Source organism: Bufo bufo, chromosome 9, assembly GCF_905171765.1.
Source record: "Bufo bufo chromosome 9, aBufBuf1.1, whole genome shotgun sequence".
In the NCBI taxonomy this organism is placed as follows: domain Eukaryota; kingdom Metazoa; phylum Chordata; class Amphibia; order Anura; family Bufonidae; genus Bufo; species Bufo bufo.
In genome coordinates, this window is record NC_053397.1 from 173,036,433 (window position 1) to 173,056,825 (window position 20,393).

General features: G+C 45.0%; 1 protein-coding gene across 1 annotated transcript in view; it reads left to right on the plus strand.

Moving 5' to 3' along the window:
• Window positions 1-20,393, plus strand: part of STAB1 (stabilin 1) — a 382,691-nt gene that overhangs the window by 176,905 nt on the left and 185,393 nt on the right. Inside the window, exons 35-38 of the mRNA XM_040408846.1 lie at window positions 1,324-1,452; window positions 14,908-14,964; window positions 15,682-15,774; window positions 16,693-16,888. Of these exons, the coding sequence (XP_040264780.1) occupies window positions 1,324-1,452; window positions 14,908-14,964; window positions 15,682-15,774; window positions 16,693-16,888 (475 nt within the window). The remainder of the gene's footprint in view (window positions 1-1,323; window positions 1,453-14,907; window positions 14,965-15,681; window positions 15,775-16,692; window positions 16,889-20,393) is intronic.

A 20,393-nucleotide genomic window follows, 5' to 3' on the forward strand; every position in this document is an offset into this window, starting at 1 on the left:
CCTACTTTGCCGCTGCTGTATAACGCTGTGCATTTTCCAGCAGCAATTCCTTGATGGAAAATCTGCAGCCTAAGGCATCACGCACACGACCGTTGTGTTCCGTTCCGCAAAATGGGGTTCCCGCTTTTGTTTCCGTGTGTCCTCCTTTATTTTTGGAGGATCACCAGACATGAAGGAAAGTTAAAAAAAATCTAAGTCAAGATTGCCATGCAAATGATAGGAAAAAAACGGACGCGCGTGACAATCTTGTGTGCCTCCGCGTTTTTTCACGGTCCCATTGACTTGAATGGGTCAGCGAACCGTTTTCCGTGAAAAAAATAGGACAGGTTAGATTTTTTTGACGGACTGGAACCACGGATCACGGACGCGGATGACAAACGGTGCATTAGCCGAGTTTTCAACGGACCCAATGAAAGTCAATGGGTCCGCAGAAAATCACTGAAAACTGAACAACGGACACGGAATAAAACAACGGTCGTGTGCATGAGGCCTAACAGAAATTAAAAGGTAAGACATGGTCACACATCTGCTGCAGGTGATCAGAGGATCAGTAGAGCATTCAGCCCCAAGTTTTGGAGATCATTTTTGTCTCAGCTGTCATAACATTTTCTGGAAATTCGGGCCATTTATGGACTCTTTAGATATTACAGCCCTCCTTGGTCAGAGACCTATTAGCTGAGCATGCTGTAAACGGTTATTAGACCACTGCTTGGTTCAGGAGACCACGGACGCCTTGCACTGTAAAAAGAGGTGGAAAGATGAAGGTTGGAGTTTGTGTTGCGTGATATAAAACGGAATTGACTGAAACCCAGTACACTGATCATTTTTCCACAGTCCTATAAATGACATACATGAGAAACTCCATGGGCCAGATTTATCATTAGCTCAAGTCAGAATAATTTGTGCGCAATCGCTAAACTGTGCAAAATTTGCGACTTTTTCCGGCTCTGCGCTATGCTCGCCAGTTTTCTGAAAGTGGGCGTGTTTTCTTATGTAAATTAATCTCTAGACAGATTTAGTATTGTGACTATTTAAAAAGTCTCAAAAAAATTAGCAATTTCACTCCGGTGAGGACCATGCTTATCTTATGAGACTTTTTAATAGAAAATGCGACTTTTTAGTAAAGACGTGCGACTTTTGTAAAGCTGCTTACTGACGGATAAACTGCTACCGTCAAACCACATTATTACAGTCTTAAAGCGCCGATCATAATCTGACTTTAGCCATATGTGAAAGTGGAGTGAGCGGTCAGAGTCATGATAAATCTGGCCTCAGCCATACAATCATCTGCAAGAAAATGATCTGTGTTTCTTTTCTGAACAGACATTCGTTCATGACGTTCCCCTGGACGGCAGCTTTTTCGAAACAGATAACGGAATGCTGATGGGAATATCTGAAGTGCTAAAAATCGTAAAGAATCGATGTGACATCATTCGCAGTATAGTAAACAAGGTTTGTTTAACCCCTCCTAACCCGGGCCAGTTTTCACCTTCCTGCCTAGGCCATTTTTTGCAAATCTGACCAGTGTCGCTTTATGTGGTAATAACTTTGGAACACTTTTACTTATCCAAGCCATTCTGAGATTTTTTTCTCGTGACACACTGTACTTCGTGATAGTCATAAATTTGAGACAATATATTTCACCTTTATTTATAAAAAAAATCACAAATTTACCCAAAAATTTTATAAATTCGCAATTTTCAAAATTTCTATTTTTCTGCTTTTAAAACAGAAAGCGATACCTCATAAATTATTTATTACTTAACATTTCCCATATGTCTACTTTATGTTGGCATAATTTTGTAAATGTCTGTGCATGGCATCGGGCTGCCTTGTCACCCATCGGGTCCCCTCCACAACAGCGAGGGGACCCGATGGGCTCCCTCACCTGCCACAAACCCCTTCTATGCTGTGGTCAGCACTGACCGCGGCATAGAAGGTGTTTATTCGCCAGCATAGACTTTTACAGCCGGGCCCCTGCAGTGATCGGGCATGCACTGCTCCTGTGCCCGCCCAATCACCATGACGTAATAGTACGTCAAAATGCGGCAAGTCACTTGCCGCCATGACGTACCATTACGTCATATGTTGGGAAGGGGTTAATTATATATATATATATATATATATATATATATATATATATATATATCCCTGTGCACATATTTTCTGGCAGTCCCAAATAACTCCTTTGATCTTTTTAAGCTGTATTTACTTTTGGACCAGCTCACCTTATATTGAAAGTCCCCCATAGTAAAGCTAATTGGTGGGGGTCCAATAGCTGGTAGCCTCTTCCTCATAATATCAGGGGGATCTCTGTAAGTGCCTATTTTTAATGGGTATCCATTGTCATGAATGTGGAAAAGTTTGAAAAGTTATGGATCTTCCTAATACACTTTATGGACAAAAGTTCACCTACCGGAGCTTTTATCACCTTCTCTTCTAAAGCCATAGACATAAATGTGCAGTTGGTACCTCCTTTTCAGCTTAGGGTACTTTCACACTTGCGTTTTTCTTTTTCGCCATAGAGTTCCGTCACAGGGGCTCAATACCGGAAAAGAACTGATCAGGCATATCCCCATGCATTCTGAATGGAGAGTAACCCGTTCAGGATGCATCAGGATGTCTTCAGTTCAGTCTTTTTGACTGTTCAGGACGGAGATAATACCGCAGCATGCTACGGTTTTATCTCCGGCCAAAAAACCTGAACACTTGCCTGAATACCGGATCCAGCATTTTTTTCCCCATAGTAATGTATTAGTGCCTTAAAAATACTGCGATGACGGATCCGTCCTTCTGGTCTGCACATGCGCAGACCTTTAAAAATGTGGGGAAAAAAATAGAAACGGATCCATTTGTCCGTATGACAAATGGACAGACGGATCCGTTATTGCAACGCATTTGTGAGACGGATCTGCATCCGGATCCGTCTACAAATGCTGTCCGTTTGCATGCAGATTGCCGGATCACTCCGACGCAAGTGTGAAAGTACCCTTAAACAGCTTCCACTCTTTCTATAAGATTTTGGAGGGTGTCTCTGGGAATTTTTGTCCATTCACCCAGAAGAGCATTTGTGAGGTCAGACAGAGGAGAGGCCTGTCTCACAAACTTTGTTCTAATTTAGGTGTTCAGTGGGGTTAAGATCAGGGCTTTGTGTGGGCCAGTAAAGTGTTTCCGCAGCCTACTCGCCTTGGTATGTTGAAACATTAAGATTCCCTGAAATGCATCCGCATAGCATTATTCCTCCACCAAACTTTACAGCTGGGACAATGCAGTCAGGCAGATAACGTTCTCTTGGCATCCACTAAACCCAGACTCATCCATCAGGCTGCTCGCTAGAGAAGCGTGATTCTTCACTCCCATAAACTGCTCCAGAGTCCAGCATGCTTTACACCACTCCACCCAACGCTCTGCATTGTGCTTGGTGATTTAAGAATTGCATGCGGCAACTTGGCCATGGAAACCCAAGCCATGAAGCTCCCAGCACAGTTTTTGTGCTGATGTTGATGCCCGAGGAAGTTTGAACTCTGCAGTTAATGAGTTTGTTGGTGACTTTTATGCACTATGAGGGTCATTTATGAACTGATATATGGCAGTTTTCTGTTGTATATCTGTCACAGATTGCAGCACAAAGGTTATTTGCGCCACAATCTGCGACTTTTCCCTCTGGTGTGGGCGTTGAAGGGCACAGGCCGCCAGGCCCGTCTCATTCATCATTTTCTTCATTTATTTTAGGCATGGAAAATGTTCTAAATCTATGCCAGCAAGGAAGCTAGCTAACATTTAGACCCGCAGTGGATGCCCCAAAGTTAGGCTACATACACACAACCACGCCGGGTTTTGCCGTCCGCAAAACACGGATGCCAGCTGTATGCATTCTGCAATTTGCGGAACCGAATGGGCCGACCATTATAGAAATGCCTCTTCTTGTCTGCAAATCGGACAGGAATAGGACATGTTGCATTTTTTTTTGAGAGGCCATGGAACGGAGCAATGGATGCGAATAGCACGTGGAGTGCTGTCTGCATGTTTTGTGGCCCCCTTGAAGTGAATGGGTCCGCATCCGAGCCGTAAAAAATGTGAGCCTAATCAAGACCAATGCAGAAAGCCCTGGTCTTGATAAATCTCCTCCAGAGTCTGAAAACCTTTCTGATCACATCTCGGTGATATAGCTGCAATGTGCTGTGCCCATTAACTGCATGGCCTTTCAGCTTCTGAATATAAATGGGAATAAATGTCCTTATTCACTGACAACAAGCAGACATCTTGAAATACATATATATAATTCTGTTTCCAACAATACACATTTTACCTGCCCATTACTGTTTACTTTTAAAATTGTTTGCACAGCAGCTTCTCAGGCATGAAAACAATCAGCGTACATCCACACGGCGTGGTCATGTCGTAGTTGCGGCACAGCTGCACTGCAGTTGAGTACCTCGTGGCCCTCAATTTGCTCTAATTAAAGGGGTTCCCCGGGCATTTTGTCTAATTAGTAATTGTAACTTGTGGAGGGAAGATCTTTTATATAATGCTTACCGTCCCTCACTCACTTGATGCCGTCATTTCTGCTGCACTTACGCACATTCCTGGCTTTTCTACCCCAGTCTTTTTTCTGTCCAGTTTCATTATCGTCAGTGCAGCTGTAACATTCCGGAGTATGTTACTACACTCTGTTACCCCGCTACAACATGTTAGGTCTATGTATTTTGTCATCTGGTGTAATCGAACATTGCATTTGTGATTATATGTATTTTCTAGGCCTGTTTTATATCTTATGCTGTAATTTCCATGTGCACCAGCAGGTGGCAGCAGTATGTAGCAGGCCCTTAGCCAGTTTAGTATATCTGGACTGGAATAGTTCATTCCAGTCTAGCTCCCCCTCTTTGAGGAGGTGTGGAATGATCCCACATCCTGCCTCATGGGGAGGAGAAGGAAGTTTCAGTTAGTGTACCAGCCACCCCGGCTAGGGGAAGGCTGTGTTAGTAGGAGCTCCCAGAAATAGGGATTCCTAACCAGGATCTGTCTCGGCTGAGACCAAAGATCACCCTTCCCAGACTGAGCCTTCAGCCTCAGCTGGTTGACAAGAAAGCAGCACCTCCAGAACTACAGATCTCCAGGACGAAACATTCCCTGCGAGCAGAACTGTGAGTAACTTATCCAGAGACCAGGAGAAGCCAAATTCCTCCTCAGCTAGTCAGGCCCATATCAAGCAGAAGATAGAGCAGAAGATAGATACCTGCCATATTCTCTAGGCATTTAGTATAGAAGCAGAAGAGATATTGATCCCTGCCATACATTGCCAGAAACCTGCTGGGACCTAAGACTAATGCTGTATCTCATATGGATTCAAGCTCCAACCAGTAAAGACGAGTTGGATTATATCACCAGTCTGGATCTCATTCCTTACTACCAAAGTTCCTCAATTATTCCTATTAACAACACTCAATTTATTGCAAGTGAGCCAGGATCCAGGAGTCCAGCCGTACCAAGGTAGGAGACACCGTTGACATTACACAGAGACACTATCCCCACTCTGGCATTCCTCACCTGGTACGTGAGTTATAACATCTTAAAGGGCCCTGAAACAGTACCCTGCGCAAACTGTGATTGGCGTCGCGAACAAACCATAGACTTATATACACATACTCTGACCCACTGCATAATTGGCCACCGTACCACGGTCCTGCTCATTGCACAGCTGAACAGGAAAAAAAGCAGCCACATCGGTCAAGACCTGAACAGAAGAGCTCCACAGGTTAGCTACAACTAGTAATTAGACAAAATGCCCAGAGAACCCCTTTAAACTAATTGGGTGCGCACTGTTGAGTTGGTCTGCATTGTTAATGGCTTCGTGATATTGCAAATGATGCACGGTTATTGACAAAGCAGACTAAACATTGCAGTCTTAATTAGGCTGAGTGCACATCAGTGTTCAGTTACAGGAGCAGGAGAACGGAAAGGACGGATTCGACACATAACTGAGCCGAATGGAGCCTAGGGGCCCCATAGACTATAATGGAGTCCATCAGGTTTCCGCTCAGAGAAAGACTTTTTTGAAGCGGAGACAAATGTTGTGCATGCAGGAAAGGCTCAATGCTAATGTGAACTTAGTCTTAGTTTAATTAGAGCTTGCTACTCTTATGGTCACCCAGGACTTAACATCCATGCAATATGGTTGCACCCTCGGCAATGTTTCTTAACCAATAAAGGACACCGCTATTTTCAGCCTTAGGGGCAAAGCTTCTTTTTTTTTTTTATCACTACCTACCTATAAACTTATTGCTTATTTAATTTTTCATTGACGTAGCTGTATATGACATAGCCAACTTGTTCTTTGTAAGATGAGCTGTATTCTTTTAATTGCGACATTTTGGGTTACACATAACATTTTAAATATGTAGAAAACAGTAATGCTGCCATTGTTTTTCGGTTTCATTTTTATGTTGTTCGCTGTGTAGTTTAAGGCTTATTGCACACGACAGTATATTTTCACGGTCCGCAAAACGGGGTCCCGTTTTTCCGTGATCCGTGACCGTTTTTTCGTCCGTGGGTCTTCCTTGATTTTTGGAGGATCCTCGGACATGAAAAAAAAGTCGTTTTGGTGTCCGCCTGGCCGTGCGGAGCCAAACGGATCCGTCCTGAATTGCAATGCAAGTCAATGGGGACGGATCCGTTTGACGTTGACACAATATGGTGCCATTTCAAACGGATCCGTCCCCATTGACTTTCAATGTAAAGTCTGGAGTCCCTTTTATACCATGGGATCGGAGTTTTCTCCAATCCGATGGTATATTTTAACTTGAAGCGTCCCCATCACCATGGGAACGCCTCTATGTTAGAATATACTGTCGGATATGAGTTAGATCGTGAAACCTCATATCCGACAGTATATTCTAACACAGAGGCGTTCCCATCGTGATGGGGACGCTTCTAGTTAGAATATACTACAAACTGTGTACATGACTGCCCCCTGCTGCCTAGCAGCATCCGATCTCTTACAGGGGGCCGTGATCAGCACAATTAACCCCTCAGGTGCCGCACCTGAAGGGGTTAATTGTACTATCATATCCCCCTGTAAGAGATCAGGGCTGCCAGGCAGCAGGGGGCAGACCCCCCTCCCCTCCCCAGTTTGAATATCATTGGTGGCCAGTGCGACCCCTTCCCCTTCCTCCCTCTATTGTAATAATTCGTTGGTGGCACAGTGTGCGCCCCCCCCCCTTCCTCCCTCTATTGTAATAAATCGTTGGTGGCACAGTGTGCGCCCCCCCCCCCTTCCTCCCTCTATTGTAATAAATCGTTGGTGGCACAGTGTGCGCCCCCCCCCCCCCCTTCCTCCCTCTATTGTAATAAATCGTTGGTGGCACAGTGTGCGCCCCCCCCCCCCTCCCTCCCTCTATTGTAATAAATCGTTGGTGGCACAGTGTGCGCCCCCCATCGGCCCCCCCTCCCTCTATAGCATTAACAACATTGGTGGCCAGTGTGCGGCCTCCCATCTAACACCCCCGATCATTGGTGGCAGCGGGTTACTAGCAATAGTACAATAGTAGAAGATTCATACTTACCTGGGAGCTGCGATGTTCGTGTCCGGCCGGGAGCTCCTCCTACTGGTAAGTGACAGTTCATTTAGCAATGCGCCGCACAGACCCTGTCACTTACCAGTAGGTGGAGCTCCCGGCCGGACACGAACATCGCAGCAGCAGCCAGCAGCAGGTAAGTATGAATCTTCTACTATTGTACTATTGCTAAGTAACCATGGCAACAAGGACTGTAGTAGCGTCCTGGTTGCCATGGTTACCGATCGGAGCCCCAGCGATTAAACTGGGACTCCGATCGGAACTCCGCTGCCACCAATGATGGGGGGGGGGGGAGATGGGAGGCCGCACACTGGCCACCAATGTTTGTTAATGCTATAGAGGGAGGGGGGGCCGATGGGGGGCGCACACTGTGCCACCAACGAATTATTACAATAGAGGGAGGGAGGGGGGGGGGGGGCGCACACTGTGCCACCAACGAATAATTACAATAGAGGGAGGGGGGGGGGGGCCGCACTGGCCACCAATGATATTCAAACTGGGGAGGGGGGGAGGGTCTGCCCCCTGCTGCCTGGCAGCCCTGATCTCTTACAGGGGGATATGATAGTACAATTAACCCATTCAGGTGCCGCACCTGAAGGGGTTAATTGTGCTGATCACGGCCCCCTGTAAGAGATCTGGTGCTGCCAGGCAGCAGGGGGCAGTCATGTACACAGTTTGTAGTATATTCTAACTAGAAGCGTCCACATCACCATGGGAACGCTTCTGTGTTAGAATATACTGTCGGTTCTGAGTTTTCACGAAGTGAAAACTCAGCTATGAAAAAGCTTTTATGCAGACGGATCTTCGGATCCGTCTGTATAAAAAGTAACCTACGGCCACGGATCACGGACACGGATGCAATCTTGTGTGCATCCGTGTTCTTTCACGGACCCATTGACTTGAATGGGTCCGTGAACCGTTGGCCGTGAAAAAAATAGGACAGGTCATATTTTTTTCACGGCCAGGAAACACGGATCTCGGATGCGGCTGCAAAACGGTGCATTTTCCGTTTTTTCCACGGACCCATTGAAAGTCATGGGGTCCGCGAAAAAAAACGGAAAACGGCACAACGGCCACGGGTGCACACAACGGTCGTGTGAAAGAGGCCTAAGTGACATGTTATTCTGCCGGTCACAAAACACTTTAAAAAAAATAATGCAATGTGCCGCCCCCCCCCCCCCCCCCCCAGGTTTTTAGCAATGCAGAGTGGTGTGGTGTGGTGCTTAATAGTTTCTGTGTGTGTCACGGTGCTCCTACCTGGATACCGTTGATTCCCACGGTTTGGCTCCAAAGCAATAATGTGGAGAATAACGGTGGAGGTGGAGAAATAGTAGAGTCCAGACTGTTATAAAGTTCAATAGTGTTAGTTGAATAAACTTGCATCCATTCAACATTCAGGCTTTTTCTTGGTTTCAGCAGGTTTTGGCATAAACTGGCTGGCAAACTTGAGTATTCTGCTTTATCTCTCTCTGCTGTTCTAAACTAAGCTTTAGTCTGGCAGACGGATTTTAGGACTGTCGTAGTACCTCTGGCCGTTCCTTTGGCTGTTGACCCCTTTGCAATATTCTGTTTGTAAATCTGTAAAGAGTCAGGGTGCTCTAGGAGCTGCTTCCCTCTTGAGGGACTCCTGCTGCAGCAGGGCGGCCTTCCCTAGCTGCTACATAATGTTACATCTTCTCTGGCTTAGACTTACTAGACACTTCCTGCTGCCCCTCCCTTGGTAGGAAACGGGACTAGCCCACTTCTGCCCAAAAGGGGGAGAATGGAATGGAATGGTAAGTTCCATTCTATCTACAGATCTCTCTACCATATATCCGCTGCCAGCTGCTGGTGAACCAGGCATATAACATGTAATACAACAAATAACAGTTATATAGCAGAGCAATTAATGCACAGTGTAAGAGGACCTGGAATAAATACACAGATGACATTACGGTTAGCCCATTAGAGACAGTATACTCAAACCAAAGATAAACTGAGGCTAAACAGGTTTTTGTAGCACAATATAAATATATTTTATTCAATAATTACCATAAAATATTAGATGTGCTACATCGGATAAAAAAGTGGACTACACCTGAGGGGACATAACACAATAAACCAGTAGGTGGAGGACAGTAAAAAAACAACCAAATTAGCTGGAATACACAATGGATACACTTAGGCCTCATGCACACGACCGTATTTTTTTGCCGTCCGCAAAACGGGGTTTCGTTTTTCCGTGATCCGTGACCGTTTTTTCGTCCGTGGGTCTTCCTTGATCTTTGGAGGATCCACGGACATGAAAAAAAAAGTCGTTTTGGTGTCCGCCTGGCCTTGCGGAGCCAAACGGATCCGTCCTGAATTACAATGCAAGTCAATGGGGACGGATCCGTTTGACGTTGACACAATATGGTGCAATTTCAAACGGATCCGTACCCCATTGACTTTCAATGTAAAGTCAGGAGTTAATATACCATCGGATCGGAGTTTTCTCCAATCCGATGGTATATTTTAACTTGAAGCGTCCCCATCACCATGGGAACGCCTCTATGTTAGAATATACCGTCGGATTTGAGTTACATCGTGAAACTCAAATCCGACAGTATATTCTAACACAGAGGCGTTCCCATGGTGATGGGGACGCTTCAGGTTAGAATATACTAAAAGAACTGTGTACATGACTGCCTCCTGCTGCCTGGCAGGTGCTGCCAGGCAGCAGGGGGCAGCCCCCCCCCTGTAGTTAACACATTGGTGGCCAGTGTGGCCGGCCCCCCTCCCTCCCCTGTAGTTAACTCGTTGGTGGCCAGTGGGCCCCCCCTCCCTCCCCCTCCTAATTAAAATTTCCCCCCTATCATTGGTGGCAGCGGAGTGTACCGATCGGAGTCCCAGTTTAATCGCTGGGGGCTCCGATCGGTAACCATGGCAACCAGGACGCTACTGCAGTCCCGGTTGCCATGGTTACTTAGCAATTTGTAGAACCCTTATACTTACCTGCGAGCTGTGATGGTCTGCGTCCGGTCGGGAGCTCCTCCTACTGGTAAGTGACAGGTCCGGCCGGGAGCTCCTCCTACTGGTAAGTGACATGACCTGTTACTTACCAGTAGGAGGAGCTCTCGGCCGGACCTGTCACTTACCAGTAGGAGGAGCTCCCGACCGGACGCAGACCATCGCAGCTCGCAGGTAAGTATAATGGTTCTACAAATTGCTAAGTAACCATGGCAACCGGGACTGCAGTAGCGTCCTGGTTGCCATGGTTACCGATCGGAGCCCCAACGATTAAACTGGGACTCCGATCGGTACACTCCGCTGCCACCAATGATAGGGGGGAGATTTTAATTAGGAGGGGGAGGGAGGGGAGAAGGCCCACTGGCCACCAACGAGTTAACTACAGGGGAGGGAGGGGGGGGGCCCACTGGCCACCAACGAGTTAACTACAGGGGAGGGAGGGGGGCCGGCCGCACTGGCCACCAATGAGTTAACTACAGGGGGGGGCCCAATGGCCACCAATGAGTTAACTACAGGGGAGGGGGGGGCCCACTGGCCACCAATGAGTTAACTACAGGGGAGGGGGGGGGGCGGCCGCACTGGCCACCAATGAGTTAACTACAGGGGAGGGGGGGCCCACTGGCCACCAATGAGTTAACTACAGGGGAGGGGGGGCCACTGGCCACCAACGAGTTAACTACAGGGGAGGGGGGGGGCCGGCCGCACTGGCCACCAACGAGTTAACTACAGGGGAGGGAGGGGGGGGGCCGGCCACACTGGCCACCAATGTGTTAACTACAGGGGGGGGGCTGCCCCCTGCTGCCTGGCAGCACCTTCCAGGCAGCAGGGGGCAGTCATGTACACAGTTCTGTTAGTATATTCTAACCTGAAGCGTCCCCATCACCATGGGAACGCCTCTGTGTTAGAATATACTGTCGGTTCTGAGTTTTCACAAAGTGAAAACTCAGCTATGAAAAAGCTTTTATGCAGACGGATCTTCGGATCCGTCTGTATAAAAACTAACCTACGGCCACGGATCACGGACACGGATGCCAATCTTGTGTGCATCCGTGTTCTTTCACGGACCCATTGACTTGAATAGGTCCGTGAACCGTTGGCCGTGAAAAAAATAGGACAGGTCATATTTCTTTCACGGCCAGGAAACACGGATCACGGATGCGGCTGCAAAACGGTGCATTTTCCGATTTTTCCACGGACCCATTGTCCGCGAAAAAAAACAGAAAACGGCACAACGGCCACGGGTGCACACAACGGTCGTGTGCATGAGGCCTTAGGCTACTTTTACACCTGCGTTAGGTGCGGATCCGTCTGGTATCTGCACAGACGGGTCCGCACCTATAATGCAAACGATTGTATCCGTTCAGAACGGATCCATTTGCATTATGAACAACAAAGTCAAAACGGATCCGTCCTGACTTACATTAAAAGTCAATGGGGGACGGATCAGTTTTCAATTGCACCATATTGTGTTAGTGAAAACGGATCCGCTCCCATTGACTTACATTGTAAGTCAGGACAGATCCGTTCGGCTCCGCATCGCCAGGCTGCAAGCAGTGTTTTGGTGTCCGCATCCAGAGTGGAATGGAGGCGGAACGGAGACAAACTGATGCATTCTGAATGGATCCTTATTTATTCATAATGCATTGGGGCTGAACTGATCCGTTTGTGAGAGCCATGAAACTGATCTTACAAACGGAATTCAAAACGCCACTGTGAAAGTAGCCTTATGTATACAGAAGTCATACAAATACCCAGATCATATCAAAGTGCAAGTGCCTATCTCTATGAGCATGGAGAAAGTAACCATCAATACCCTAGAAATAGGCCGTAAACAAAAATCTATACATACATATAAGCTAGTCACTTAGGTGGCCGTGTCCACTGTTAGTGAACACAGACTCTATAAACAAGGGGATCGCAACAAGTAAATGCAAAAAGTAATCCCTCTATCACATGTGGCAAATGGCCAGGTGTACTAGAAACATATAACATATGCAGGCACCAACCACTTATGCAGAAGCCTCACACCCCATGGAGTAACATACCCATGAACCAGTAGTGTCCACCTCAGGAGAGCCACGTACCTGAGATATGCATAGAGATAGGCACTTGCACTTTGATATGATCTGGGTATTTGTGTGACTTCTGTATACATTAGTGTATCCATTGTGTATTCCAGCCAATTTGGTTGTTTTTTAATGTCCTCCACCTACTGGTTTACTGTGTTATGTCCCCTCAGGTGTAGTCCACTTTTTTATCCGATGTATCACATCTAATATTTAATGGTAATTATTAAATAAAGTATATTTATATTGTGCTACAAAAACCCGTTTAGTCTCAGTTTATCTTTGGTTTGAGTATGTTGCTGTACACTGAGTGGGTATGTTATTTTAGGGTGTTTTTCCCACATAGGATCATTATATGTAAATGTAGAGCTATGTGCATTTTGTGACCGATATTGTTTAATCATTATAGACCGTAACAGCGTGTAGGAATGGTAATACCACTCTGGGGTATTACAAAAATATAATTTCTATTTCTACAGTCAAATAGCATTTTACCATTGAAAGATCTATAGAAGGTGGGGTTCACCTCTGCAAAAAAAAAAAGTCAATTGTAATCCCCATTTGTTTAAATTGGTGCTATTTAGCTTCCGTTATACATATTTATTGGCCTTGTAACCCTTATTCCTGTTTTGGAGGGGAGGTGAACAAAGTAACCCTGCGGCTCTGCTATTTTTATGGTGTTCATGTGCGGCTAAATATTGTATTTTCCATAATAAAGCAGTTATTTTATTTTTTACTTTGGAATCCTTTTTTTCTGAAGATTTTAGTTAGCTTTTCTCTTTTTTTGTTTTTAATGCATACATAATACTTTGTAATACATTGTAAAACTGACACACAACAGACCTGGGGGCCTTTGGGCCCCTGGCTGCCATAGAAACCCATTGGCACCCAGTGGTTGCGTCACGCTTGGTGCTGGTCAGTTAACGAAAACACTCCCTCCAGCTTTATAAGCACATTGATGCTGCGGTAGTTATTGACTGTGATATCTGAGGGGTTCAGTGCCCCTGAACCGAAAATTAAATACAGCTGACATCTGCTGTGGATGTCGTGAACACAGCTTCTGTACCCCCATTATCCTCTGGCTGTAAATTTAGAGCGTTTTGCACTAAGTACATTGCGCCAGTGCTGTAAAAGTGACTTTTAGCACCAGTGGGTTACAAGCATAGTATATTCTGCCAACAAAAGGAACTGTATGTATTACACTGCCTGTCCAAAAAAGTCACCAACCCAAAATTGGGTTAAGAACTGTCCAACGCATTAATAAAAACTGGAAGGATAGTGTGGCGGGAAAAAAATCCTGAATGATCGTGATTGGCGATCACATAAACGTTTGGTGAAATCAAATCGAAGAAATACAACAGTAGAACTCAGGGCTATGTTTAATAGTGAAAGAAAGAGCATTTCCACACGCACAATGCGAAGGGAACTCAAGGGATTGGGACTGAAGAGCTGTGTAGCCGTAAGAAAACCACTAATCAGTGAGGCAAACCAGAAAAAAAGGCTTCAATTTGCTAGGGAGCATAAAGTTTGGATTCTGGAGCAATGGAAGAAGGTCATGTGGTCTGATGAGTCCAGATTTACCCTGTTCCAGAGTGATGGGCGCATCAGGGTAAGAAGAGATGCAGATGAAGTGATGCACCCATCATGCCTAGTGCCTACTGTACAAGCCTGTGGGGGCAGTGCTATGATCTGGGGTTGCTGCAGTTGGTCAGGTCTAGGTTCAGCAACAGTATGTGCTCCAAGAATGAGGTCAGCGACTACCTGAACATACTGAATGACCAGGTTATTCCATCAATGGATTTGTTCTTCCCAGATAGAACGGACATATTCCAAGATGGCAATGCCAGGATTCATCGGGCTTAAATTGTGTAAGAGTGGTTCAGGGAGCATGAGACATCATGGTCACAGATGGATTGGCCACCACAGAGTCCATTGAGAATCTTTGGGATGTGCTGGAGAAGGCTTTGCGCAGCAGTCAGACTCTACCATCATCAATGCAAGATCTTGGTGAAAAATTAAGCAACACTGGATGAAAATAAATCTTGTGACATTGCAGAAGCTTATAGAAACAATGCCACAGCGAATGCGTGCCGTAATCAAAGCTAAAGGCGGTCCAACAAAATATTAGATTGTGTGACCTTTTTTTTTGTGGCGACTTTTTTTTTTGGACAGGCAGTGTACTTTATCTACAAGTTTGTTACATTAATGACTAACGTAATAGAACCAACGCTCTGCTAGAAACCGCTGTTGTTCTTCAACACTAATTCTTTTTGCTGCAGACAAAATGTGGTCCTTGTAATGCAGGAATTCGATGTCCAGAGGACACAGTTCTTAAGGTAAGTGACTGACTGCCCCACTATAAACTACTGGCATCTAGTAAACTGCCTCAAATGCCTTGTCCCAAAAGGACATACAGTTGTCATAAGAGCAGGCGTCCATCGGTGGACTGCCTTCTAGTCATAGCAGATGGCCACTTCATAGAGTGGGCCCCACTTTGAAGAAATCGGCACACCCATGTAAGGCTACTTTCACATCTGCATTGTGCAGTCCGTTTTTGAGATCTGGCACAGGCTCTCAAAACCGCAGCACAAAGGTTCAGTTTTGTCACCATTCATTGTCAATCGGGACAAAACTGAACAAACCGGAAAGGAGTGCACCAGAATGCATTCCAGTGCAGTCTGTTGTGTTCCCATGCTGGACACAAAATCGCTGCAAGTAGCATTTTTGTATGCGGCATGGGAAACTGAACAAGTCAGATCCGGCAGCAAAAATCATGTAAGTCAATGGTGCCAGATCTGTTTTTTTCAATTTCGATATAATACAACTGGATCCATTCTGAGAGGATGCAGCCGGTCATATTATTACAACGGAAGCGTTTTTGCCGTGGTTTTGAGATCCCCTGCAGCATCTCAAAACCGGACCACAAAATCGCTGATGTGAAAGTAGCCTAATACATCCATGTAATTACCACCATTTAGAATAACAACTGTGATTACCGGTCAATAACTAAGACACTTTGCACTGAAGAGAGTAACTGTATGTTTTATGCATAGGAACCGTTAGGCATAGGATCAGGGGTGTGTACATATAAAAGAAGAAGTCGGACCACGGTTGGTTGCAGGTTCAGCTGCGTTTCTTTCACAACTGTAAGTATAGTTTGTGATCAGCCATCTCCTGTCAATTTATACGTATTAAAAAATGAATTAGAATCCTAATCACCATCACATATTTACGGCTGTAATTTTATGATCAGCACATGGTAATATCAGTTTCCAGTTGGTATGTTGAACATCATTTCCATGCAGTATTATTCATTTCTAATGCATCTTAAAGGGAACCTGTCACCTGGATTTTGGGTATAGAGCTGAGGACATGGGTTGCTAGATATCCGCTAGCACATCCGCAATACCCAGTCCCCATAGCTCTGTGTGCTTTTATCGTGTATAAAAAACTATTTGATACATATGCAAATTAGCATAAGAGTCATATCTTATTTGTGTGACCAGAGAAGAGTCATATTTTCAAGCTCTGACTCATCTCAGGTTAATTTGCATATGTAACAAATCGGTTTTTATACACAATAAAAGCACATAGAGCTATGGGGACTAGATATTGCGGATGTGCTAGCGGTGATCTAGCAACCCATGTCCTCAGCTCTATACCCAAAATCCAGGTGACAGGTTCCCTTTAAATGGACTCCTCTGAACAGTAATATCTAAATGAAGTATTAATTGGCGAGCGTTAGACTGGAATATTACGGTGACTCTGGCCTCAACACACGTCGGCCGACCAAAGATTGAAGCACTTCAATGCTACATTACACCGCAACATAGTGAAATCTGCTGGGATTGTAGATGGCTGCCAACCAATAGTTGAAATGTAAGTTTCCTTGCAGTAGCTCACAACTCCACCCCGTTCACTTTCACTAGTTGCAATGCAGCGCCACACTATGATCTTTGGTCGTGCAACGTGTTTTGCAGCCGGTTACCGTGTAGCCACAGCTCAGTGGAACCCAAATGTTTCAGTGAAGGCTGTAATGATTAAGCTGTGTTCCCCTGCCCCAGGTTCTTCAGTGTTGTGAAGGCTTTTATGGACACCAGTGTCTAGCATGCCCAGGTGGACTGAACAACACCTGTTCAAACAATGGAAAATGCAGACATGGGATTTATGGAACTGGAGACTGTATATGCAAAGAAGGTTTTCATGGAACGGCTTGTGAAACCTGTGAAGCTGGAAAATATGGGAAAAACTGCCAAACTGGTAATTCAGTTTCTCTTATTCTAATCTCTGATAATGTGACATGGTACCAATGATGGTAGAGACACGTTGTGGCTGAAAAGTATGCTGACAAGCCATTTTACCTCAAATTGAGGTCGTTTTAGGATTGCTTGCTAATAAACGTCTGATCCTGCAGGTGAAAAACATGCAAAACACGCAGAGAATAAAAATCTGTTTGAAAACTGTGCCTTTTGTGGTAAAACCATATGATGTGGGATGTTTTGGCCATGTCACAACCACTATGTTTGTCTCTATCCCTTTCTTTAAAGCATGTTTTAGTCTAAAGGTAATGATACAACTTAATGACTAATAAGGGGGATACCAATGAGCAATAAAACACAAAACCGGAATACTCTTGTACAACACGAATAAAATGCAAGTGTCAAAAATGAATAGCTCCTAGATGGGACAAACCCAGATGGGTCTGGGATTGAAACCCAGATACTCACCCTATACAAAAATATAATGCAAAAATAATATCCAAAATGATATCTTTATTGAAATTGATAAAACAAATAAATAGATGCAAAGACAAAGAAACACAACCACATGGAGAGTGCTCAAAACATGTCGGGACATCCAGTTATAACATTACAAGTAGTGGGATGGAAAAACAAGTATAAATAAAATACAAAATCAAACCATGTGGCTCCCCCACCTACACTGAACAATATAAACGCATGGGTTTTGCTCAATGGGTGACATGTCCGGTGAGTATGCTGGCCATACAAGAACTGGGATGTTTTCAGCTTCCAGGAATTGTGTACAGATCCTTGCAATATGGGGCCGTGCATTATCATGCTGCAACATGGGGTGATGGTCGTGGATGAATGGCACAACAATGGGCCTCAGGATCTCGTCACGGTATCTCTGTGCATTCAAAATGCCATCAATAAAATGCCCCTGTGTTCGTGGTCCATAACATACGCCTGCCCATACCATAACCCCACCGCCACCATGGACCACTCGATCCACAACATTGACGTCAGAAAACTGCTCACCCACACGACGCCACACACTGTGTCTGCCATCTGCCCTGAACAGTGAAAACCGTGACTCATCCGTGAACAGAACGCCTCTCCAACGTGTCAGACGCCATCGAATGTGAGCATTTGCCCACTCAAGTCGGTTACGACGACTAACTGCAGTCAGGTCCAGACCCCAATGAGGACGACGAGCATGTAGATGAGCTTCCCTGAGACGATTTCTGACAGTTTGTGCAGAAATTCTTTGGTTATGCAAACCAATTGTTGCTGAAGCTGTCCGGGTGGCTGGTCTCAGACAATCATGGAGGTGAACATGCTGGATGTGGAGGTCCTGGGCTGGTGTGGTTACACGTGGTCTGCAGTTGTGAGGCCGGTTGGATGTACTGCCAAATTCTCTGAAACGCCTTTGGAGACGGCTTATGGTAGAGAAATAACCATTCATTGCACGGGCAACAGCTCTGGTAGACATTCCTGCAGTCAGCATGCCAATTGCACGCTCCCTCAAACGTTGCGACATCTGTGGCATTGTGCTGTGTGATCAAACTGCACATTTCAGAGTGACCTTTTATTGTGGGCAGTCCAAGTAACACCTGTGCAATATTCATGCTGTGAGGTGGGATGGATTATCTCGGCAAAGGAGAAGTGCTCACTAACACTGATTTAGACAGATTTGTGAACAATATTTGAGAGTAATGGGTCTTTTGTGTATGTATAAAATGTTTAAGATCTTTGAGTTCAGCTCATGCAAAATGGGAGCAAAACCGAAAGTGTTGCTTTTTTTTTATTTTTGTTCAGTGTAGATAAAAGACCGTGGGCCAGATTTATCATTAGCTCAAGTCAAAATAATGGAGTAAAAAAGTCAAAATTTTTTGCACAATCGCTAAAACTGTGCAAAAATTTACGATCTTTATTGGTTCTGCGCTATGCTCGCCAATTTTCTGAAAGTGGGCGTGTTTTCTTATGTAAATGAATCTCTAGACAGATTTACTATTGCGACAATTTTAAAAAGTTGCTAAATTTTTTTGCGCTATTTCACTCCATTGAGGACCTTGAGGATCTTATGTGACTTTTTAATAGAACATGTGAATTTTTCGGAAAGACATGCGACTTTTGTAAAGCCGCTTACTGAAGGATAAACTGCTGCCGTCAAACCGCATTTATCACAGTATTAAAGGACCATTATTAAATCTGACTTGGCCAAAAGTGACTTTGGACATATGTAAAAGTGGAGTAAGATGTAAGTGTAATGATAAATCTGGCCCCATGAGTCACAACATTTACACAATACAGACCCGGCTACTGGCACCTCTTAGAGACCCTGACACGTGTTTTGCATCAATTTCCTCAGTACCGCAACAGGTACATTCACTTCAGTGAGGCAAATGGAGCCCAAAGGACTCGTCTGTTTTTACCTGCTTTACATTCGTTTCCGCTGTTTTGCCAGACGGAATAAAGAAGTCTGTGAAAAATAGCTGGAAACAAATGGAAAACAGATCAAATGGAGTCCAAAGATGAGTCCCTCTGTTTGCATAACTAAAGTGAGTGGATCACTTGCAGTATATATTTGAATACTGTTCTTAGTTATTCAAACATATACCCCAGAGGGCTAAACGCAGCGTGAACCCAGTGTAAACAAGAAATTATTAACAGACTGGTACAGAGGGGTAGAGGACCCTGCCCACAAGAGCTTACAATCTATAAGGGAAGGGGAGAACACAGTAGGTGAGGGTATAGGCTGCTCTTGTGGCTGTGTGGTGGCAGCATGCTCATTGCAGATGGTAGCCTTTCCTGAAAAGGTTGGTTTTCAGGTTACTCTTGAATCTTTGGATGTTGGGGGAATATGATATATATTCATGCTGAGGCCAACAGAGCGGTGTCCACTCTTTGCTACAGATCACCGTTAATAGGGGAAAATGGAATTTGAATCAGCAGTCCCCTTTTATGACATGGGTTTTGTGCAATTACAATAATAGATTCTGAGGTTCCTTTGGGCTACATTCAGACTGTCATTATTGTCCAATTGTAGTACATAGGGGGCGGTTTTATCATCAGATGCATATGACAGTATTCTGGTGTACAAAATATTTTTTGCAAGAAATTGTGAGTTTTTGAGATTTCCACCACTCTTGACACTTAAAGGGGTTGTCCCATGAAAACTATTCCACAGTTTTCAAACCAGCACCTGGATCTAAATACTTTTGTAATTGCATGTAATTAAAAATTTTGTATAGCTACTGAGTTATTCAGTAAAACGTATCTTTATAGCGCCACTTAATTTCTTATTTTATTTGACCTGCTCACTGAGAAGGCCGCACATGCTCAGTTTCATCCTACAACTGCCTCCTGAGCTGTGATAGGGAGAGCTGAGACACGCCCCCTGAGCTGTCATAGGGAGAGCTGGGACACGCCCCCTTAGCTGCAGTGGAAAAGACACTCCCCTTCAGCTGTCAGCTTGATATAAATCTAGCAGAGCTATTGGAGCAATGACTGGGGAGATCTCT